Below are 21,588 nucleotides of genomic sequence, written 5' to 3'. Positions count from 1 at the left end.
CCGCTATATGCAACCCTACACAACCATTTTGTGCTAAGAAAAAAGTTACATCTTTTTCATCGCATTGGTTTGTAGTAGAGATTTACAGTTTTTCAGTGCCGATCTAGGTATTAACGTACTGTACTTCATAAAAGTACAAGATTAACAATACCATAACGAATGGATGCAAGAGTACGTATTAAGACAAATCATTGTTAGTCTCATAAACAAAGCTGAACATAACCTCTCTTTTATGTGTCTAGAACTGTATCTGACGGAACGCTTTTAAAGGTAATAAATATATTGCAATATGACACAATATCTACCGCCGAATCTCTTGGCGTTATTCGCCGCAAGGGATCCAATACCATTTATGCCGCCGGTGGATAAGCTGCCACACGAAAAGAAATCACGCGGCTATCTGGGCGTAGCCAATTTCATGACCGACTTTGAAGATCCAAAAGATACGCCACTTCCGAAAACAGTTGAGACACGGCAGGAACGTTTGGAGCGAAGACGACGTGAAAAAGCAGAGCAGGTAGCCTACAAACTAGAACGTGAAATAGCGCTTTGGGATCCAACTGAAATCAAAAATGCCACAGAGGATCCATTTCGAACTCTTTTCGTAGCACGCATCAACTACGACACGTCAGAGTCGAAACTGCGCCGCGAGTTTGAGTTCTACGGTCCCATTAAGAAGATTGTGCTCATTCATGACCAGGACTCAGGTAAACCCAAGGGCTACGCCTTTATTGAGTATGAACACGAACGTGACATGCATGCGGCTTACAAGCACGCCGATGGTAAGAAGATTGATAGCAAGCGTGTACTGGTTGATGTGGAGCGTGCCCGTACGGTCAAGGGCTGGCTGCCGCGACGTCTGGGCGGTGGTCTCGGTGGCACAAGACGGGGCGGCAACGATGTAAACATCAAGCATTCAGGTCGCGAGGACAACGAGCGAGAAAGGGAGCGGTATCGCCTAGAACGCGAGCGCGAGGATCGAGAGGTTGCGCGTGGAGTCAACAATGGTGTAGATGCCCGAGGAGGACGCTATGGGTCAGCAATACCTGGGGCTCCTGCTGATAGACGTCGCTCAAGGTCTCGTGATCGCAGGGAAAGAGAACGACGCGCCGGTAGCAGGGAACGCGGTCGGCGCTCCCGCAGCCGCTCAAGAGAGCGTAGGAAACGACGCGCCGGCAGCAGGGAACGTGACTATGACCGAAGAGATCGTGATAGAGAACGTGACAAGAAAAAGAAGCGTTCCAAATCTCGCGATCGTGAATCTTCACGGGAACGCCGTGAGCGGAAGCGTGAGCGTCGGGATCGCGGAGCTGGCGATCGTGATGTCAAGGAACGCAAACCAGATTTCCGCGATATGGACATGGTTAAAATCAAAGAGGAGCCTATTGACGATGGCTATCCTACGTATTCAATGAACGACTATCAGAACACGGCCATTAAACGTGAGGTCGATGACGAGCACGAGGAGAAATACCGACCGCCTCCACCTCTTAATATGTTTAGTGTGCCACCACCCCCGATCATAGGGCGAAATAACAACAATAGCAGCAGCAACAACGACAACGGCCAAAATTCCGGCGAGCAGTCTTGGTGGCGTTAATTTGTGGAATATCTATCCTTTGGTATTAATAAGTCTTAAAGTATGCACTGATTTAACAATTTTAATGTCTTGCGCTCCATGGGTTAAATTTCTGATGTGGAGCTGCTGCTGCTCTGGTAATATGTGCAAAATAATTGTAACTCTTTATTGAATTTAAATTATTCCCCCTCCTCCCTCCCTTCACGCTCAATTGAATTCCATAGCAAAAAGCCAGCGACGAGTCGGCGAACATAAAACCAGAAATCAAATGGCTTGGATATTATTTATTAAATGATGCCGTAAGTCCTGGTCGCATTTCAAAATAATCTCAAAACGGAAGCGTTTTAGCTTACTACAAACGTTTTAATATTCACTAAAAGAAGAGACAAAAAGAAACCCCAAGTAGAGAAAACAGCCACAAATCGAAATTCAACTAAAGTGCATAGCTTAAATACGTTTAAATATATAAGTAACTTAACTAAAAGAAAAATGAAAAGTAAGTAAAAATAAAGCAGTCTTCATGTGTTTGTTGTTTCCCCACCTTTGGTAAGGGGGTATACGGGAATGCTTTTTGGTGTTTCGGCAAACAGAGGAAGAAGGAAGGAATGCGAGAAACTGCCGGTTACTTTTTCGGGTATGATCCCATGGTGGTTCGTGGGATTTGCTTAAGTTATTTACAATAATAGCTAACCATTTACCAATTTGCACTAACTCGTGCCTTTTTGTTTTCTTTATCTTTTTGCAGTTTTCAATAATGAAAATCTGAAAATACCACTAATATGTATATAAACATACATAATGTCATACGCCCCCCGAATTCTCGAGTGTGAAAACAAACAAATAACAGAGCATAAGTATTTAATATTTATATGGAAAATAGTTCCAAAACCAATTATATTCATAGAAGCTTCAATCAGGTAAATTCCTTCCTTCACAATTTTCATTAATCTCTGTGTTGCGTTTACCATTCTAGGCCAGTGATGGCTCTCCTGGTTCACATACGTAGCTCTGTCGTAACTCTGTCTGTAAATGTATGTGGTGTGTAAGTTTATCAATCGGGTAATTGTTGAGTCTTAAACTGACATTGTAAGTTTCATTTGGTCGGTTTAATGGTAAGATTTGGTAAACGTGAATCGGATACTGATTAAGCGAGGAGCTCCACAGGTGTAAGAGAAAGGTTTCAGGGATAATAAACCCAAAATACAGCAGGTTCAACTCTAGAACTCTTGCTTCATATCAACCTGATATTGTATGTAATCAATTTTTTGATTTTGATCTTTTCATGTACGTTTGGTGATTGTATGTGGCACCCGTACAAATGGACCAAATTGTGGATTTGACCATAGAAAGGTTTGTTCTTGGCGGATGGTAACTGGTAATTACGGGTCCGGATATTCTTAGAATATTCTTTCATTAAATTACAGAAGTATTTAGAAAAACTATATTGTTTTTGTGCACTGACACCACTGCCACTGAAGGGTTTCAAAGATCACAGCAATATTTCGTCATTGCAAAATTTGTCAAATTGGATTCATTTAAAATATATTATTTCAAATATATTATATTTCAAAATTAAAGTCAAATGCGATGTATTCACTTAAACAACCGGGTTGGTTTTAAGTTAAGAAAAAGTTTTTATTTAAAAGAGAAAAACATCATAAACGATTTGGGGTGAGTAATTCTATTGATGTATTAGATCAATAAAAGTAGGTTGTAGAAACCATGATAAATGGACCAGTGTTGATAATGTGGTCCGTCTATTCCTAAGTCGAGTTTACTATTGCAATCAACTTGCCGAAGCCTCAGGGACTTTTCTGAAACTGATTAGACAATGAATACACTTTATCTTCACTAAACGCACTTGTTTTGAATTGAAACTGGGCAATATTAAATTAAAAAATTAAGTCTTAGCGTAAGTACGTAAAGTAATAAAGCACAAATATTAAAAGGCATAGCATGTTTTTTTTCTAACAAATTTGGGGAAATATGTTATTTATTCATATGCAATAAGATGTACCGATTGGAAAAACAAAAGGAAAACTATGGAAATTTAATGGATTCTGTATTCAATTTTTTCCACTATAGGTAAAAACCGCAATTGTAAATTCAAAAAAAATACCTGCCGATAGTTAACGCGAGTACTTATCGATAACAAGGAAAAAGCAAATATAGAACAACTGCCCATCCCTGGCTAAGCGTCGCAGGCACTTTTAGTGCTTTATTTTCGCACATTTTCGGCATTCGTAGCAACGCTGAAAACAACCATTTTTTGGCGTGTGTGTAGCCGCTTGGCGTAGTGAAGCGAGGCATATTTTCTTTAAAACAGGTAAATTTATATACGCGAGCGCATTTACTTACCAAAAAGTTATTAAATGAAGTTTCGACTGTTTTGTTATTAATTTCAACGTGTTTCTTCATATTTTTATCTTGTACAGCAGCCCCGGCGTCTCGCTTTTTTTCTTACTAAAATCGGCAAGCGAGTGCAACACTCAACGAAAAAAACATGTCTGACGAAAAGAAAGGAGGCGAAACCGAGCACATCAATCTGAAGGTGCTTGGTCAGGATAATGCTGTCGTCCAATTCAAGATCAAGAAACACACACCTTTGCGCAAACTGATGAACGCCTATTGCGACCGCGCCGGACTGTCCATGCAGGTGGTACGGTTCCGCTTTGACGGTCAGCCAATAAACGAGAACGACACTCCTACCTCGCTGGAGATGGAGGAGGGCGATACCATCGAGGTGTACCAACAGCAAACTGGCGGCAACGCTTATTAAATATAGTTAAGCTAGTTACTCTTCATTTTTACGACTAATGCAAATAAGAGCATAAACATATTGTACGAAACAAACAAAAAATAAATACAATTAGTAATCGGCTTATCAGCACATACAAAACGCCAATAACAATAGAAGAGAACCAACAGCATACCCGAAAAATAAAACATTCTATATTCTATGATTTAAGACATCAATATACAAAAGTCTTTGCATTACAAGGAAAATTGCCGGTGGAGTGAATTTCCCGCTTTATGCGAGGCTGCATTTCGCGCCTAGGCATTACTTGCACACATGGGTACCTTTTTATTTTATGTATGTATGTACATACATATGTATGTATGTACATACATATGTATGTATGGATGTGAATTTTTAGTGCATTGTATAAACCCTATTTACATATTTATATATGCGCATTATTTAGGGTTACAACGTCTAATTGATGTGCGCCGCACTCAGGCCATCTTAAAACCCAAAAGCATTCGACCTAACCTAAAATAAATATAAAAAACAGTATTTTACCTGGATTGTAACTAATGCATACAGAAAGAAACACTTCTTATTTACTTTCGAAGAATTGACTTAATCTAACTTATTTATTTGAGGAAGTTTTTGAAGTCTGAAAAATATTCTCCCTAACCTTAAAGTCAAAATCGGTATGTATTGTACATTAATGTACATACATATGTATACATATGTATGTATGTACATACTTTGTACATGTGTCAAATGGATGTGAATCTTTCTAAGCACTTCTCTCCTCATGTATGTATGTATGCATTTTGCATGCATAGCTTATCATAACCTCAATTGAATTTTTTTAAATTCGACTCTAACCCTAAACACTCATTACAATCATAAATATATGCATACATTCATATGTATGTACACAGATACACACAAATAAAAAGTAAAAGATCATATGAAGTGCATTTTAACGTATACATACATATATGTACATACATATATTATTATTCATATATAATATACATATGTATGTACACATATAGCGTGCTTTTTCATACACATACACAAATGTATGAATGTATGTATGAATTTATATTCGAACACGTTTTTTCTCGTCCGAACAAGCAATATCTGAATGAATATATCCTTTTTATCGCATTCTATCATGAAATTGCTCTTTATTTGTAACAAACAAACAAATATGTAAATATGTGTCTATGTATGTATGTATATTTATACATGTAAATAACTTAAAGTAGTACCCAACCACGTTAAATAAAAGGCATACCTATTTTCAAGGTCATTTGTGCATTTTAGACCCAATCCTTGGGATTTTGTAGCACCTTCTGCAATACACTCTCCCTGGTATTGGGTTTGGGCTCGTGCATATATTCCCAACGCGCATGAAGGGGCAGTGACATCAAAATGCTCTCGTATCGAGCACCAGGTGTATATAGTCCAAACTTTGTGCCACGATCGTAAATAAGATTAAACTCAACGTAGCGGCCGCGTCGGAGCAGTTGCCACTGTCTCTCATTGTTGCCATAGTCACGATTCTTGTGGCGTTGCACGAGCGGCAGGTAGGAAGGAATTACGGCGCGGGCACAGCTGGCAACAAAGTTAAAAACAGCATCTGGATTGGGTGCATCTATGTCATCAAAAAATATACCACCTATGCCACGACACTCGTGTCTGTGCTTAATGCGGAAATAATCGTCACACCATTTCTTAAATTTGGGATAATAACTAGTGTCATGTTCATCACAGGCGCTCTTCAGCGTTTTGTGGAAATGCCGCGCATCCTTCTCATCCAGATAATATGGCGTAAGATCAGTGCCTCCACCGAACCACCATTGTTTTTGGCCATCGGGCGTTTCCACCTCGAAGTAGCGGTAGTTAAAGTGTATGGTAGGCACGTAGGGATTTCGTGGGTGTATCACTGCACTGACCCCGGAGGCAAAGAACGGCAGTTTAGCTCCCTCGGTCAGTTTTTTTCCGCGCGCACGCATCTGTTGCACTGCATCGGGCGGCAGCCAGCCCGTCACCACAGATATGTTGACGCCGGCCTTTTCGAACACATCGCCATCTTGTAGCACGCAGGTAATGCCGCCACCGCCTTCCTTGCGTTGCCACCGGTCAACCAAGAACTTCTGACCGCTAAATTCCTCCGACTCCAAAGCACGACAAAACTCCGCCTGAATCTCCATTATCAGCAGTTCCATACGATGCCGCATGTTGTCCTTGTCCTCGAGCAGTACGGCGGCATCCGTTATAGGCTCCGCCATAAAGTTTGAAACGTTCAACTTTCGGTTGACCTTTGCCGCTTCTGCGGCCTGTGCGTACGTGACCGAGGCAAATGTAGTCAGTCCAGTGCCAAGGAGAAAGCCATGTAGATGTTGCCTTCTTGTGCGTCGGCCAAGCTGAAAGGTGCCCAGCGACAGCAGAGAAATCGCATGTCGCAATTTGTTCATAACGCTTAACAGCCTACTTTTAATTTAAACTTCAAAATTATTACTTTTTTCGAAGAGTGCTTCCCGAAGTTGTTAACGCATTACAACAACAAACCACAACTACAACAACATTTTCTTTTGTTATCTTTTTGCACCGGCATTTAAAGAACGATAACGATAGCAGCAAAACAGTGTGGCAGCATCAGCACCTCACCTATATCTTTTGCATTAACAACAAAATCGATAGAACTGCGTTAGATGCAAGATCGGGCAATTGTCATTTGTTATATGTATGCATGGTTTCATAAATATAAATAGTTGCAACATTAAAAGTGCTGGGTGTAAAAAATTGTTGCGACCATTTTTAATCATAGTAGCAACTCACAACTACTTTTGATTTGTGAAACATTAAAATCATAAACTCTGTTTTAAAGGGCGATTGCTGCAAAGTAGTGGAAACGTATTTAAGCGCGATCACCGCGTCGTCACAGTGTTCATTTTGAATAAACCGGCTGAGACTGGCAGCGTTTGGTGTTTTAAAATTCAAAGTGAGTAACTGGGAACAAACACTTTCATTAAAGGTGACGGTCCTGAAAGAGAGAAATTAGAGGTACACGGAAAAAAATGTCTAAGCGCGGAAAATTTCAAAATACAGAAGAGTGGCGCCAGAAAATGCGCGAGCGTCTTCTACGGTAAATATGTTTATTGAGGACATACACACACACAACACACACACACGTAATAAGGCCGTAGTGTAGGATGTACATACATAATTACCAATTGATTAAATAGTAATTCCCGCAGTATATGAACTTGAGTTGCATGCGTTGCATGAGAAATTGATATACATAATACATAATAACATTGGAAAGTTATTTTTTAGCCCTCCTCCCAGTAAACCACCTTCCGAGACTGTCATTAATATGAATTCCGACGAACGACGTTACAGCCTGCAAGTTGTTGAGGACTTTAAGGCCATTGCTGCGGCCAGAAAAGCAGAACGCGAGAAGCAAGATCAGCAGAAGCGCGAGCAGGAGATGTGCGAGCAAGAGAAGCCCAAAATGAGCATTTGCGACGACACAATGTTTCCCATGTCAGATGACATTTCGAACGAATTTGACGGAGCGGATGAAAGTTTCGCTGCTTATGAGCGCATGTGTGACAAAACCGGCTCAGATCCGGACAGCACGCTCTTCCAGTACTTGCACAGCGAAGATAAGGAGAAGGTGCTGGCCAAGGTCAAGGAGCGTAGCGGCATGATGGATTTTAGTTCAGCTAAAAGTGAGTAAAAGAAAGCACTTAAAAACCCTTAAAAAATATAAAAAGTATGATAAAATGATCTACTTTTTATTTGTTGTGTTCAATATTTTGCTTCGCAAGTATTATCCATCAGTGGAAATATATTTCTTATTTTCTTTTTTTTATTTAAAAAAAGTACAAAGTGTGGTATTGCAAAAGATACCATTAAATACTTTTCTAATGTTGGCAGCTTCTTTCGCGACTAAATACATCTATAAATATTATTTAACTATGTTGCAGCTCACGAAATGGAAGTCGAGGCGCTGCGACGGATGCTCGATCAGGTCAATGCACATGAGCTGTTGGATAATGAAAGCCCACTTAAAGGTGTGGAATGCTCCCAATTGGAGGATGTCGAGGCGCCCTCGCGGTTCTGGGACAACACTGTGGTGGGCAACGAATCAGTTTTTCAGCCTTCAACCGAAACGTCGCCAGTGAAAATGGTCGGCCTGATGCGTCCCTCCACCATTCTGGAGGCCAACGAAGCCGACCTAACGGCAGCCTTGTCGGAGACATCCTCTTCCTCTAGCTTTCATACCGCACTTAAACCTGCGCCCAGCACTGACACAATTGCCTCGAGCTGCTATGAAACGGCAGCTGACAATTCAGCAGGAAGTGGATCAAATGCTAGTTCCAACTTGCTGAATGTCGATGACTTATTCTATGCAGCTATTGCCAAGGCCAAGCCTCCTGGCATGTCAATGGGTGAGGAGGTGGAGTTGCTTCATGATTTGCATATCAGCCTGCTTGACTGTGCTGGTGCCACCAATGAAACGTTATGCGATAAAGTTGATGTCAAGGTGGAGCTGCATGCCAGCCTGCTTGACCGTGATGGTGACACCAATGAAACGTTGTGCGATAATGCTGATGTCAAGGAAGAGACTATCATAGAGCTTTCCTCCGACGAAGAAGATGAGAAGAAACCGGAAAAAGGGGAGCCAGAATCGTCACTTTCGCAATGCGATTTCAATGATAACAAGGAGAATGAGGGGGAGAGCGAAAAGTCAGTGCATTTTAATGATACCATGGAGGAAATGGAATACTTTATGCAAAAAGGCATGGAATACATTGCCGCCCAGGCACAAACACAGGTGGTGACATCTGCTTCAAAATTGGAACCGCCAATGCTTCAAAAGCAAAACACGTTTACCAAGTCACCTAAGCCTATGATGCAAACACAAGCAGAATCGCCAGTTTTTGCAAAGCCATCAACACCATTGAGCAGCAAGAATAAAACTCCACTCCAGGCTGGTGCAATCAAAAAGCAATCCAACGAGATCCTGCACTTTTCGAAGCCCAAGGGCAAATTTTTCGAAACGCCAACATCCAGCATACCGACACGCCGCCATTTAGAACTGAAGCAGCCCTTCACACACATTGTCAGTCCGATACGCGCCTATATGGATAAGTCGGGTAAGGCGCCACTTATGACCATGTTCAAGCCTACCATTGATGCCTACCGCTCTATGGCGTTCACTGAGCTCGAGCACGAGTCGCGTCTGTGCAGTTCGGGTGCCGCCCCAATAAATGAACTTAATTTTGCGTCACTCAATCACATGAATACGAATCTACTGCCCAAAAAGGCTTATATATCCTCGGAAATTAAACATGTATGTAATGTAATTCTTTACATCTGTAATCTGTTCTTAAATTGAATTGGCCTTTTATAGATTGTTGATAAGCGCACGCCCATGCCGATGCCCAGCGTGCCAAAGATACAAAAGTTTCTTGACGCAGCCGTGGAACCCTCAGTGCTACGTCACGATGGCAAGGCCAAAATGCCTACTTCTGGAGCAGCCTCACACATTCCGCGTCGTCAAAACCTAAGTCTGGCCGATCTTTCTTTGGCCTCCGGCGATATATCCATGTATACAATAAAGGATGCTCAAAAGTTTTAGCTTTATACTCGCGTATTTTAAAGCTAATTTTGTGTGCATATTGAATTCGAAACATATTAATTGCAAATGTAATATGTACAAACACTTAATATTTAGTAAATGCCAACGTTTCATCTTAAGCGTATCATTACCAGATTTTCCACATGTTAATTGGGCACAATTTGTTCTACGACTTCTTTGCGCTTGCGCCCTTCCAGGCACGATTCACTTTGGACTCTGACGGCTTGCCTAGTTCCTCGCAAATGTAACGACCCACTCCAATCAGTTTCTCCAAGTCGACGCCCGTGCTCATGCCCATGCCATGTAACATATAAATCACATCTTCGGTGGCTGCATTACCAGACGCACCGCGGGCATAGGGGCATCCACCCAATCCGGAAACGGAGGCATCCACCACGCGTATGCCTGCAAAAACGGAGTTTTATGCTAGAATTCGCGTTTTCTTGAGCATGCGGTTATCAAATGTAGTATATAGCTAATGTTAAGTCAAAGAACAACAACTTTTCTAAACAGAAATATAGTGTTCTACTACTATAAAACTTATTGTTGAAATGATTTTTCAATTTGACCGTAAAACAATTCTGAACTTACCATATTCCAGGGAGGTTAGTATATTTGGCAACGCCTGTCCATAGGTGTCGTGGCAATGCACGGCCAGCTGTTGTGCCGGCACCGCACGCGTCACTTCATCCAACATTTTGCGCATGGTGCCCGGTGTGCCGACCCCAATAGTGTCGCCCAGTGATATTTCATAGCAACCCATATCGTGCAGCGCCTCTACCACCTTTACGACAGCGCTTGGTGCAATTGCACCTTGGTAGGGGCAGCCCACAATTGTGGAAACATAGCCACGCACACGTACTCCGTGCTGCTTGGCAGCTGCCAATACTGGTCCAAATCTATCAATCGCTTCGGAGGCGGTACAATTCACGTTCTTCAGCGAAAATGCATCAGAGGCAGCACCAAACACAGCCACCTGTTTCCAACAAATTCAATAGCTCAAGGTGCGACGATTTAATTAAAGAACACAGTTTCCAACCTCTTCTGCTCCTGCCGCCAGTGCACTCTCGAATCCTTTCAGATTGGGCGTGAGTACCGGGTAACTAATGCCAGGAACTTTACGTATACCGCGCAGCACAGCCGCATTGTCGCCCATTTGTGGCACCCACTTGGCGCTCACAAAACTGGTGGCTTCAATGCTACGTAGTCCAGTCTCTGAGAGACGATCGATCAGTTCGATTTTCACCTCCGCAGGCAGTAGTTTTTGTTCATTCTGCAAGCCATCGCGCGGTCCTACTTCCACAATGCGCACAGAATAATTGTCGTTGAGGCTACTGGCTGTGCGCTGATTATCCGAACTATGTTTAAACAATTATTTATACTATTGTATATATATTATGCGTACCCTCGGAACAATTGATGTTAAATTCAGGCATCGTCCTGCCACGTAGCGAGCTGCATGCATCCTAGTAAATGTTTTTCTTTGAAATGCAAACAGAATCTGTTACGTATTGTACTTCTTCTTACAAGCGCGATCAGCTGATCTCTTATCATGCCCGCATATTGAAGCGTAATTCGTAAAATGATAAAAATGCATTTCTAGGCAACTTTTATTTCTGGACCTAGGGCTATAAATCAAGCTTTTGAATAAAGAATACTATGTGTATGTATATTTAAGATGCACATGAATGTGTTTATGTAGATTTATTTGTACTCGCAGTTCGTTTTTGTCGTATGCTTCCATATATTTGTGTTTGGTAGCTTTTCCTACTCCTACGATAAAAGTATTTAACAAAGAAAATCTGTATCACAATAGTTTCATTTGCAAAAATACTTCTGGCATTATTAAATTTATCTTTACACACTGAGACGAGTATTCCATTGCTTGTTGCAAGACGGACAATTGGAACGTGTACGCAAGTATTTTCGAATACAGTTGCGATGTAGTTTTATGTCGCACTCCGAGCACTTGATGTCCCAGAGGACGAGGTGCCTGCACAACATGCACTCCTTTATCGTCTCCGAGTAGTTGGTGCGTAAATAGAACTCCAGCTCTAAAATACTACGTGGCCCCAAGTAAATGTAGTCGCCATCCTCCAAAAAGTAGCCACTGTCAATCCACTCGTTTAACAATTCCTGCATTCGCATCTTCTTTGGAGGCTTGGCGCTATTCTTGAAATCTATTCCTGAATATGCCATATTCCAGAGACATTTGCACTCCTCGTTGTTTGCAACTTTGTCCAGCAATATTGAAAAATATTGGCACTCTTCGGCTGTTAGATTGGGATGCAGATGAATATCTGGAGTAGGATCTGTCAAATAATAAACCAAATAATCCTGACCCGACACCGGATGTTTTATGAAAGTCAGCGCCTGGTGGAATTCCTTTATAGTTTGTTCTATTTCTGCCACAAATGATTTTATCTCCTCGGTTCCATTAGGCTTTGTCACTTTGTGCATTTCGCAAAGTGGTGTTAATATTTCGTCAATTAGGTCATAAGTAAGGCAACTGTGATTAATGCAAGCGCGAAGAAAAGCGCGCCTTACTTTATCCATGGCACAAAATAGATCAAATTGCTTTTAGGTTTAAAGCAGTATAAAAATCAACCAAATAGATACGTAAAATTAATTTTTGATGTGTCCCGCCTAGGGATGGAAGTTCCAACGAAACGATTATTATCGATAGTGTGCTCGATTACTCCGTTAGCTCATTTCGTTCAAAACATATAAAATGGCCGCCACACTAAAATATTGCTCTTGATAAAAGTTTAAAAAGACTAATAGCATTTTTCGTTTCTGTTTTATTTAGAACACACGTCTATGGTCTTCAATTTGTAATTGAGTAAAACTTAAAGGTTAAAGTTAATAGCACAACAATTAATATTTGCAGTAAATGTGTTTTGTAGCCATTTACATATAGATTTTATGTTTAAGAATTTATATTTGATTAGTAAATATATAGACAGAACAATGGCCGGGATGAACATTTTGTTTTCAATACGACGTAAGTTTTAGTATCCAATAATAGTACGTTGAGTTTCAGCTCAGGGTCTCAGTTTTTCTCCAAAAGCTATTAAATCATGTTGGCTGTGGCAGGTTAAAAAATTTTTTGAAGCATTTACACAATATTAAAATTACACAAGTTTCGATTTAAATACACAGATATATGGTATTGCATATGAGACAACAAAAATTTTAAAACGAAACAATTTTCAACAAACTGCAATTGATTTAAAAAAATATATATGTACATTATTTATTGTTCATCGATTTAAAAAGCCTCATTAGCATATCTTTATAGAAATATCTAATTTTTGTAAAAATGTAATTTTATCGTTTCTATAACTTCTTTCCGTAAAATCCTAATAGCCTTATTCTCGTAGACACCGGACTTTGAACGTGTTCCAGAATTTCCATCTAAGTTAATAATTTGGTTTTGAAGAATGTGATTTATATATGACCAGGAGTTTATATTTTTTACATTCGGTTATAAAATGTTGCGGCGATAAAAATAAAAAAGAGAAGGAATATTGCTATGAATAAGAGTAATATGGGTTTGTTACCTAAAGCGTAAATGTTAGCTTTCATAAAATTTCAATAATAAACGATTGCAATAGAAAACTAAGCTGGTTCAATACTAAGCCGTTCAATTACACAGAACGGTACACGAGTAAAAATAAATAAAGAAACAAAAAAATAAATAAATAAATAAACAAAAATCAACTTTTAATTTGATTGAATAACATTTGAATAACGTTGACAAACCAAACCATCTGTAATTCAAATCATATTATAATACAGTAATATTCGTAGCATAGAATTAAAAGTAATTACAATTTTGACTGTATTTGATGCTTAAACTGGAATCAGCTTGCTGCCTATATCCTGTATGAACATGAGACTATGATTTTTAATTCTTCACCACTTCTTGGTATATTTTACACTTGCTCTTAAAACATATAAACTTCTTCATCTTATAAAAAAAACTAACAACACATTCATGAAATAAGATATTTAACTAGATTCAAATCACAATGCTGCGTAAATAAAAATGTATAATTTGTACGTGATTTCATTTATAATGATACTTAATAAATTTGATAACAATGATAAAAATTAAATCATTAAACTTAAATATAAACATTTTGCTCGCTTGTTACCTGAAAAATAAATACGATTCAAACAAATTAATCAAAATAAATTGTAACAACAATAAAATCATTGTTCCATTTTATTAGAAATTAAATATTATCTTCTACCAACTTATTTCATGGATTTATGATTAGTGCGCAAATTAATGTGAGCATTGCATAGACAGTATTAGATGAACAAAATAAATTAATAAATAAAATAAATCATAAGTACTTACATGTTAGGTTCAACGAAATACTACAAAACTAAAAATGTTATATTTTTCATATATGTAGGAGTATATATTTTTTTAAAACCAAAATTGTGCTTTAAGAAGTGTCTTCAAAATTCCAAGGACAGACAGGGTAAATCACATAGCTGAATCTATTTTTATAATAGAATTTATTTATTACACTAGCGATATGTTAAAAGTTCTTCCCGATGATAATCCCGAATTATCCTACTCGTATGTTACTCTTCAAACGAAACTCAATAGAACAATTTCTAAAAAAACCAACGCCAGAATGGCTTGGAAAATGTTGATATTTGAATGTGAAGTTTATTTTCTTTTACCATAATAAAGAAATGGTAGATGCTAATAGACGTACTCAGAATGGAATCGAGAGGATTACACTTGTTTGCGGGTGAATTATTCAAGGATTTGTCGGCGCCTAACCAAATTAATCGAAATGCTCTAATATAAAATAGAACGGAACTGTGCAAATTACGTTTAACTCAAACAAATATTCTTAAACCATCAAGCTTGTTGTGTTAATAAATTCGTTTAATATCAAGAAATTGTTTCGTTTTAAAATTTTCACATGAAATTATTAGTAACCAAGCTGAGCTCGTTTGCAATGTGATTTGTTTCATTCAAAACATTTGACTTGGCCAAGTCAATGAATGCGTTATATATTGTATGCACGCATGTGTATGTATATATGTATGGATTGTATATGCATGTGTGGTATTATATAATGTGTAACCCAAGTCAAATTGATAATTTGAAATCCGCATGAGGTTGTTAGATGTTTGAGGAAAGAAAGAAAGATGACGCAGAAAAAAAGAATTAACGTTTTTTCTTTCGTTTAGAAAGTTAAATATTTTTGGTTTCCTTTAATTACATTTTAATACTTAGTATGTGTATAATGTACCAATTAAATTTGATTGGCATGCAAAGTACTCATTATTTAAAAAAACATAACAATAAATATATTTAAGACCAGAAAGTTATTTGGCATACAAATTTATAACAAAATAACATAAAATTTTGATTCATTAATATACAAAATGAAAGATTCTGTTTTATATCAGATTTGTTGCACAAAATTATTAGTTTAACAAACTAAATAGGACTTAAGCAAACATCACAAATATAAGTAGTGGTTTTTTAAAATTAATTTTGATTACTTCGATGTAACTACATTGCCGAGGCATCTATTTGGTGGTTTTATTTTTGGATTAATTTTTGTTTTTTGTTTTTGGTTGCATTGTTAGTTGATCATTTTTTACATGGTATTAGTCTTTGGTGGTTCATTCAAGATTTCTGTAGCTAGCAAGTAGATTGTGAGTATCGCCTGTATAACGTATACTTACGCGATTTATTGAGTTGCGTCGGGCACCGCCCAGACCATCACTGTTCAGGCCATTGCCTGTGACTGTATCATTATCGATGCAAATGTCCGAATCGGAATCAACGCGTCGAAATTCGCTGCCATCCTACACAAAATAATTAATTATTTAATTCACCTGCTCAATTATTGATCGACTGCTTTAGCATCGCACTTACCTGCGTTAGCTGTTGTGTGGTGGTTAGCAAACGCGCGATGGGATTACAACATACTGGCAAAGTCTCCAGTAGTGTGGGACGCGAGTGGGTCAGCAATGGTTTCATATATCTGCGAAGAAATACATAAATTATAATGGGCTCCAGTTAGTTTTGCAAAATTTAAATTCTTTCAAAAATAATGAAATCATGTGATTTTGTTGCGATTACAAATTCCAGAAGTGATAATAAAAAATTAAGTTTATTTTAATTTTAACAACTTATTTGTTCAGAATTCTCTGTAGTTCCCCCTCCCTACTTAGTTTATAGTCAATAATATACTCACTTGGTATCAAAGTTGCCCCAAATACGCGCAAGTATAGCCTTCTCGTGGCTGTTGCGCCGCCGCGCCCCCACACCGGGCACGCTGCCATCAATGGGCGTGTCCAGATTCGAATCGGCGCCACTAGATAGACGTGTTTTGCCACGCCCACCGCCAGCCTCCGCATCCTGCAAATAGCCATCAGACTAAGCAAATTCAAACAAACCTGTATTAGCACTACATTGGCAAGCAAAGCAACTAATAATACAACATTGAAATTATGATTTTAAAGGATTTACTTAAATATAAAAATAAAGTACAAAACTCAAGCAACATGTTTCATGAAATGCCACAACAAATAAGCACACTTATTGTATGAACTGTTAACGTACCGGCGGTGGATGTGAATTATCCATAGAATTGTAAACCTTTAGTTTGGTAGAAATGCGAGATGTTGTGAATTGCGTAAACAAATAAAGGAAATCGCATACAAAAATTATGTATTTAATGAGTTTAATATACGTAAGCATTAACCGATTTAAAAAAGATTGCAACATTTTTGTTGAATAAAGTTCGATAAAAAAGTTTCCCATCCCATCCCAAACATCTTAAATCTTCTGTCACGTCGTCTCCATGCATTACTTTAAACCTTTAAAAAAACACTATTCAACTTTGGTTAAGTTTGATAATCGAGCAATTAAAAGTTTTTCTTTAGAAGTTATGGTTTGAAAGACATTTCCCATAATCTAGAGCTTTTATACTTTAAAAAGCATAAACGGTTTTCAACTCAGCCCTACAATCGAACTCGGTTATGAAATAAACTGTCTAAATTAAATAGTGGATACATTTTAATACTCACACTGTGAACTTGATAATTGTTTAATTGTTCAGTCTCATCATCGACTCCAACACTGCAATGTTAAAAGTTTATATATTATACACAGGACCTCAGATCCAATAACCCAGCATTGAACTTACGGTATTTTTAACCAATTCAGCAAAAAGTTTGCAGCACCTCCTTGAATAATGACTGTGAAAATAACAATCAAGGATGTGGCTGTCAACATGGTTTGGCGTGCGTCAGAGACGGTGTTACGTATAGCCAGGGCAAAGGACATAGCGCCACGCAAACCTACGCGTAGAAAAATAATTGGATTTATTATGATGTCAGACACGTACACTTTTTCATTAGCATACCAGCAAAGAAGAGCATATGCTGGAAGTTCGATGAAATTTTGGGTTTACGTTTAATATTTAATAGCCAGGACAATGGATATACATTAACAGCACGTCCAATGGCAGCACAAATCTGGAATCAAAGCAGCAAGAGTTTAAAATAATCCCATATACTTAAGTATATTTCAATTCACTTACGAATGCTGTCACGATGAAGCCTGCATCAAAATGATGCTTCGGAAACGTAAACATCGATACACCGATGTACGAAAATATGAAGTTCTCGGCCAAAAAGTTCAACAAATCAAAAATTTGCTTGGTCCGTTGCCGAGAGCTCTCCGATAGATTATTGTACGTGTAGTGTGCTTGGCAAATACCGCAAAATAATACGGCCACAACGCCTGTCAATTCCGTAGCTTCGGCTAACAGGAAAGTGCTGTAGGACATAAGCACAAATAAGGCTGATTCCAGCAGCGGAAAGTCTCGAACGCGCGTAAATTTGGTCAAGTGTGGCAAGAGTTAAGGAATACAATCAAACTTAGACTAAAAGGAAAGGCATTCGATTAGGAATTACCCTGTACCCAATAGAAATTTAAATTATGTAGTCAGAAGATAAAACAATCCACTTCAGGGAACTAAATCATGCTTAAACTAAAGTGTTTAAGTAAAGGACTCTGACAGTCTTAGCTATAACCATTCTCTGAGGTACAGAGTATTCAATTAATAAATGATTTGAAAAGGATATCAATGCTGTAAAGCAACCCATGATCGCGCCAATCAGCAGTGATAGAATAAATATGGAGAAGAAGTCACTCATCGAACGCAAAAAGGCTGTCGTCTCGAATTCGCCTGTATTTGAATAATGCTCTCCATAGTTTTGTATGGCACTAGGAATGATAATATAAAGGAAATATATATTATTAAAGGAAACTGATTAAATCATACATCAATTACTTACCCGCTTAGCACTATGGCAACGGCATCGTTGAGCACAGATTCACCCAATACCAGCGCATATAAGTTGACATCGACGTGCAAGTCATGAAATATGGCTAATATGGTAAGTGGATCTGTTGGCGATATCAACGCTCCAAAATAAAGCGTGTCCAGGAATGTAAAACTGCTGCTCAAATATTTTGGCATCAGTTTCACACAGCCGTACATAAAACCACCGATTAGGAACGCTGATAGAGTCGTGCCCACAATCGCAAACATTAAGATGGCGCCCAGATTACGAAAGAAGTATTTCTGCGGAGTAGCATTAATATATGGGACATTAATTCCTATTGAACAAATGCAAACTAAGCGAAAAGCTTACCTTTTTTAAGCTGTAGCCAGCATGAAATATAATTGGCGGCAATATAATATTGAAAAACACCTCAGGATCGAATGTGGCCTTAAGATCTATTTCATTTTCGTCCACATCGTACACTTGTCCACGAAAAACATAGGCATATGTCTTTATGCCCTCAGGCAGCCTTGTGCTGTTGGTCTGATTAACAGGATACTTAATTCAGAAATCAAAACAAAGTTATTCGAGTTCTTTAAGCAGAATCAAATTAGTACAATCGTATACCTTAAACCAGAGCGTATCAGGCGGCAGCTTTTCATGGTATGTGGGCGTGCCTTGGGGTTCCACTTGCATGTGAACGAGTGTGGTGGATGCCCCCGCATATCTTATGATAGCACCAACAATTAGTCCTTGAAGAAAAAAGCAAATTAAAAATCGTTAATGCTGCCCCATCTATCACATAGTATACAAGTATAGCCATTTGTGCACATATATATTCTAGCAATTACTCTGACTCAGCCAGCAGTGCTTATCGGAATCTTTTAAAAGTATTTTTCCTATACTTTTATAAACACATAAAAGTAGTTATATTTTCATTTTAAAAGAATATAGAAGATAGATATGCCAACTTGTAGGGCATACACATATAAAGCTGTTAACTGATTATTTCTGCAAACAAACACAATTTAATTATTCATTATGTGTCTACGCGTTTGTCACGCCTTATGCTGTTTATTGAATTGTTTCATTAGACTCAATTAGGCCTTAGAAATCATGTTGACTCATTCAACTCATTCAAGCAGCGTTTAATATTTAAGACTTTACTGATAAGGGGGTGCAGTAATCATATTTTTGTACACTCATTGCACAAATTGTTGCTATTCCTAGCAGAAAATAGTCAAATGAACAGTTCTTACAATGATAAAGTTATTAAAACACTTTCATGATATTAGCTTGTGATGCTAATGGATTAAAATACAGGTTTTGTGCCATGTTCATGGGTTTTTACGATTAACGTTATTACGTTAACGTAAGCAAAAACCTGCAATAAAAGCCCCACGGGTTGAATTCAAATGTGATAGGGGAGTAATTAGAAACGTGTACATATGTATATAGATGTACATTATGTACATGATATATGCACTCGGTAACGTGAACATGTAGTAAATAGAAATGTACACAAGCATGCACGCAAATTAACGAATTGTGAAAATGCTTATTGGACAAATGTTTTAAGGCTATAAGGCTGGTTTACCCGTCTAAATGTTAGCCAACTGTACATAGGAATGGCTCGTTAAAATAAATTAAGTAGAATTGTTAGGGGCATGCGTAGGGTTTGAATAATTATAGACAAAGCTGGAAGCGAAGAAGAGAGAGAAGTGACAATAAAAGCGTCATCATCACCTGAACAAATGGAATGTCGTCGTCGTTGCAAATGGCAACGGGAAACAGGGGGCATTATGGGGAACAATCAGCCAGAGTCAGAGCTAGACATACTGGTGGAAGGTGAGTGACAGATAATCAATAGCACATCTGGTGAAATGGTGCCATTGCGTGCAACGTACGAACAATGGTGACAATGTCATGGATTTGTTCAAACTTCAATATTGTTGGCAATGACAGAATCATCCACAAATTTACATACAGAGAGCTGTTAATTAAGAAATTTGACTTACCATAAATCACAGCCAAGCCGGTCTCGTGCAGCCACGAGACGCGATGATGTTTGAACAGCCATATTGTAAGCACGGTCAGTGTCAGCAGAAAGGTGTAAACCAGCAGATTAAGGCTGTCGATTCTGTGGTTTAGCGTCGCCTTGGCATCCAACGCAATGTCTGTGTCTGTCGCCTCGACATAAACGTTTAGCACGCATAGTATAACAAAACATATGGATAGTGTGTTTTTCCAGCGCTCCTGTGGCCGGGTCCTCAAAACGGAGCACCTGCTTCTACTGCCATGCAAATGTGCATTTTTCTTGTCAGTCATTTTGCGTAGCAAATTTATTTTTTTCACTGCCACAGTGTCACAGTCGTCGTTGCAGCTGTCTGCGCCCGAAATCGATTTTCCCGCTGTTGTTGTTGTTATTTCTACTGCTGCCTTTGCCCAATTGATTTCGCACAGCTTGTGCGCATTCTGGGGGCGCATACAAACGCTTTTCCTTGTTCTCGCTCCCTTGCGTATTCTTTATTACATAAAATGAAAATATTTTTACACTTACGGGGAATAGTCACTTTAAATCAAACTGAAATGTTGTCTGGCTCTCACTCTTAATGTTGTTTTGCATACTATAGACATACGTACATACTATATACTCGTATGTATAAATAATTCAACGATAAAATATGTAGAAATACCCGCAACTGAGCGCTCACAGCTCTCTTTAATGACTGCAAAAAAAGCTCACTAATACGTAAATAAACAGTAGAGATGGGCACTATTTACATAAATCGAAAAGATATTTAACACCATTATAATTGACTACCGACTTTTTAGAAAAACACACGTACATAAGTCATCTAAGTAATTAATAATCTAACTAATAAAATGGAACACTTACAACTATAGTGGTCCCTTTTAAGCTGATACTGTTAATAGATAATTATTCGCTCTCAATCCTTCGTATCTAAATGCAAGTCATAATTGTCACGATACGATTTTTATACTACAGCTCATCGCTATTTGGGAAAACAGTGCTGGACAATTTCTCGTTGCCTTTGTTTTTATTGATGTTCCTTTTGCGATGATTTTCTAAACAAAAGCGAATAGGGCAACATAAGTATGCTGGTTATTTGTTTTCTTTTTTTTTTTTTAATAAATTGCGCTTTTTCGGATGTACACTTTAAGTTAGCCTAATATTCTTTTCCCATTTTAATACTTTCTGAATATTTTAATATTTGAATAATATGTAATTTTAAGGCTTGCATTAAT

General features: G+C 38.4%; 7 protein-coding genes across 16 annotated transcripts; 3 read left to right on the top strand and 4 right to left on the bottom strand.

Annotated features, from left to right (window-relative positions):
- Window positions 1-30: 30 nt before the first annotated feature.
- Window positions 31-2,104, top strand: LOC115625874 (U1 small nuclear ribonucleoprotein 70 kDa). 2 transcript variants are annotated; one of them, XR_003995554.1, is made up of 3 exons: window positions 31-171; window positions 243-1,716; window positions 1,804-2,104. XR_003995554.1 is itself a non-coding variant. In XM_030521089.1 (2 exons), exon 2 carries the CDS (start codon window positions 290-292, stop codon window positions 1,598-1,600), a length of 1,311 nt encoding a protein of 436 aa, XP_030376949.1. In that variant the 5' UTR covers window positions 31-171; window positions 243-289; the 3' UTR covers window positions 1,601-2,104. The 2 variants fall into 2 exon arrangements, 1 of the variants encoding a protein (XP_030376949.1); XM_030521089.1 differs by having other exon boundaries at window positions 243-2,104.
- A 1,592-nt stretch (window positions 2,105-3,696) lies between these two features.
- On the top strand, window positions 3,697-4,555 carry LOC115625875 (small ubiquitin-related modifier 3). 2 transcript variants are annotated; one of them, XM_030521091.1, is made up of 2 exons: window positions 3,697-3,905; window positions 4,018-4,555. In XM_030521091.1, exon 2 carries the CDS (start codon window positions 4,083-4,085, stop codon window positions 4,356-4,358), a length of 276 nt encoding a protein of 91 aa, XP_030376951.1. In that variant the 5' UTR covers window positions 3,697-3,905; window positions 4,018-4,082; the 3' UTR covers window positions 4,359-4,555. The 2 variants fall into 2 exon arrangements, with proteins under 2 accessions (XP_030376951.1, XP_030376950.1); XM_030521090.1 differs by having other exon boundaries at window positions 3,700-3,905; window positions 4,015-4,555.
- A 931-nt stretch (window positions 4,556-5,486) lies between these two features.
- On the bottom strand, window positions 5,487-6,873 carry LOC115625871 (oxygen-dependent coproporphyrinogen-III oxidase). Its single transcript, XM_030521081.1, has one exon. It carries the CDS (start codon window positions 6,797-6,799, stop codon window positions 5,642-5,644), a length of 1,158 nt encoding a protein of 385 aa, XP_030376941.1. The 5' UTR covers window positions 6,800-6,873; the 3' UTR covers window positions 5,487-5,641.
- Window positions 6,874-7,227: 354 nt separating this feature from the next.
- LOC115625888 lies at window positions 7,228-10,117 on the top strand. Of its 5 annotated transcripts, none has more exons than XM_030521112.1 (4): window positions 7,228-7,326; window positions 7,662-8,059; window positions 8,318-9,687; window positions 9,748-10,117. In XM_030521112.1, the coding sequence occupies exons 2-4, from the start codon at window positions 7,702-7,704 to the stop codon at window positions 9,973-9,975; spliced, it is 1,956 nt and encodes a 651-aa protein (XP_030376972.1). In that variant the 5' UTR covers window positions 7,228-7,326; window positions 7,662-7,701; the 3' UTR covers window positions 9,976-10,117. The 5 variants fall into 5 exon arrangements, with proteins under 5 accessions (XP_030376972.1, XP_030376973.1, XP_030376974.1 ...); XM_030521113.1 differs by having other exon boundaries at window positions 7,265-7,326; window positions 7,651-8,059; XM_030521114.1 differs by having other exon boundaries at window positions 7,272-7,326; window positions 7,728-8,059.
- On the bottom strand, window positions 10,045-15,809 carry LOC115625890 (hydroxymethylglutaryl-CoA lyase, mitochondrial). 2 transcript variants are annotated; one of them, XM_030521117.1, is made up of 5 exons: window positions 15,703-15,809; window positions 11,381-11,456; window positions 11,015-11,320; window positions 10,567-10,951; window positions 10,045-10,380 (listed from the first exon to the last, which is right to left on the bottom strand). In XM_030521117.1, the coding sequence occupies exons 2-5, from the start codon at window positions 11,438-11,440 to the stop codon at window positions 10,142-10,144; spliced, it is 990 nt and encodes a 329-aa protein (XP_030376977.1). In that variant the 5' UTR covers window positions 11,441-11,456; window positions 15,703-15,809; the 3' UTR covers window positions 10,045-10,141. The 2 variants fall into 2 exon arrangements, with proteins under 2 accessions (XP_030376977.1, XP_030376978.1); XM_030521118.1 differs by lacking the exon at window positions 15,703-15,809 and having other exon boundaries at window positions 11,015-11,333; window positions 11,381-11,445.
- On the bottom strand, window positions 11,644-12,580 carry LOC115625891 (non-structural maintenance of chromosomes element 1 homolog). Its single transcript, XM_030521119.1, has one exon. It carries the CDS (start codon window positions 12,529-12,531, stop codon window positions 11,833-11,835), a length of 699 nt encoding a protein of 232 aa, XP_030376979.1. The 5' UTR covers window positions 12,532-12,580; the 3' UTR covers window positions 11,644-11,832.
- On the bottom strand, window positions 13,084-21,309 carry LOC115625887 (sodium/hydrogen exchanger 6). 3 transcript variants are annotated; one of them, XM_030521106.1, is made up of 15 exons: window positions 21,218-21,309; window positions 20,337-20,842; window positions 18,946-19,070; window positions 18,688-18,876; window positions 18,328-18,617; window positions 18,115-18,256; window positions 17,568-17,876; window positions 17,391-17,502; window positions 17,172-17,325; window positions 17,053-17,104; window positions 16,586-16,621; window positions 16,218-16,381; window positions 15,896-16,004; window positions 15,703-15,825; window positions 13,084-13,392 (listed from the first exon to the last, which is right to left on the bottom strand). In XM_030521106.1, exons 2-15 carry the CDS (start codon window positions 20,803-20,805, stop codon window positions 13,315-13,317), a joined length of 2,352 nt encoding a protein of 783 aa, XP_030376966.1. In that variant the 5' UTR covers window positions 20,806-20,842; window positions 21,218-21,309; the 3' UTR covers window positions 13,084-13,314. The 3 variants fall into 3 exon arrangements, with proteins under 3 accessions (XP_030376966.1, XP_030376969.1, XP_030376968.1); XM_030521109.1 differs by lacking the exon at window positions 16,586-16,621 and having other exon boundaries at window positions 13,085-13,392; XM_030521108.1 differs by lacking the exon at window positions 16,586-16,621 and having other exon boundaries at window positions 13,086-13,392; window positions 16,218-16,399.
- Window positions 21,310-21,588: the final 279 nt, after the last annotated feature.

The sequence above is a fragment of the Scaptodrosophila lebanonensis genome, unplaced genomic scaffold, assembly GCF_003285725.1.
Source record: "Scaptodrosophila lebanonensis strain 11010-0011.00,11010-0021.00 unplaced genomic scaffold, SlebRS2 tig00000080-arrow-pilon, whole genome shotgun sequence".
Lineage (NCBI taxonomy): Eukaryota > Metazoa > Arthropoda > Insecta > Diptera > Drosophilidae > Scaptodrosophila > Scaptodrosophila lebanonensis.
The sequence above is the reverse complement of the archived record's forward strand: the minus strand, read 5'-3'. Positions and strand labels throughout refer to the sequence as shown.

What these genes read in the sequence shown, in the direction of transcription:
- LOC115625890 (XM_030521117.1), bottom strand. Translation starts at nt 11,440, where the DNA reads ATGCATGCAGCTCGCTACGTGGCAGGACGATGCCTGAATTTAACATCA. An exon ending in TGGCGGCAGGAGCAGAAGAG is followed by an intron (nt 10,952 to 11,014) that starts GTTGGAAACTGT and finishes TGTTGGAAACAG; the next exon opens with GTGGCTGTGTTTGGTGCTGC. An exon ending in ACTAACCTCCCTGGAATATG is followed by an intron (nt 10,381 to 10,566) that starts GTAAGTTCAGAA and finishes CCGTTTTTGCAG; the next exon opens with GCATACGCGTGGTGGATGCC.
- LOC115625888 (XM_030521110.1), top strand. Translation starts at nt 7,403, where the DNA reads ATGTCTAAGCGCGGAAAATTTCAAAATACAGAAGAGTGGCGCCAGAAA. An exon ending in GGATTTTAGTTCAGCTAAAA is followed by an intron (nt 8,060 to 8,317) that starts GTGAGTAAAAGA and finishes ACTATGTTGCAG; the next exon opens with CTCACGAAATGGAAGTCGAG. An exon ending in TATCCTCGGAAATTAAACAT is followed by an intron (nt 9,688 to 9,747) that starts GTATGTAATGTA and finishes GGCCTTTTATAG; the next exon opens with ATTGTTGATAAGCGCACGCC.
- LOC115625887 (XM_030521106.1), bottom strand. Translation starts at nt 20,805, where the DNA reads ATGCGCCCCCAGAATGCGCACAAGCTGTGCGAAATCAATTGGGCAAAG. An exon ending in CTGATACGCTCTGGTTTAAG is followed by an intron (nt 18,877 to 18,945) that starts GTATACGATTGT and finishes TTCTGAATTAAG; the next exon opens with TATCCTGTTAATCAGACCAA. An exon ending in GCTTCATCGTGACAGCATTC is followed by an intron (nt 17,503 to 17,567) that starts GTAAGTGAATTG and finishes CTTTGATTCCAG; the next exon opens with ATTTGTGCTGCCATTGGACG.
- LOC115625891 (XM_030521119.1), bottom strand. Translation starts at nt 12,531, where the DNA reads ATGGATAAAGTAAGGCGCGCTTTTCTTCGCGCTTGCATTAATCACAGT.
- LOC115625871 (XM_030521081.1), bottom strand. Translation starts at nt 6,799, where the DNA reads ATGAACAAATTGCGACATGCGATTTCTCTGCTGTCGCTGGGCACCTTT.
- LOC115625875 (XM_030521091.1), top strand. Translation starts at nt 4,083, where the DNA reads ATGTCTGACGAAAAGAAAGGAGGCGAAACCGAGCACATCAATCTGAAG.
- LOC115625874 (XM_030521089.1), top strand. Translation starts at nt 290, where the DNA reads ATGACACAATATCTACCGCCGAATCTCTTGGCGTTATTCGCCGCAAGG.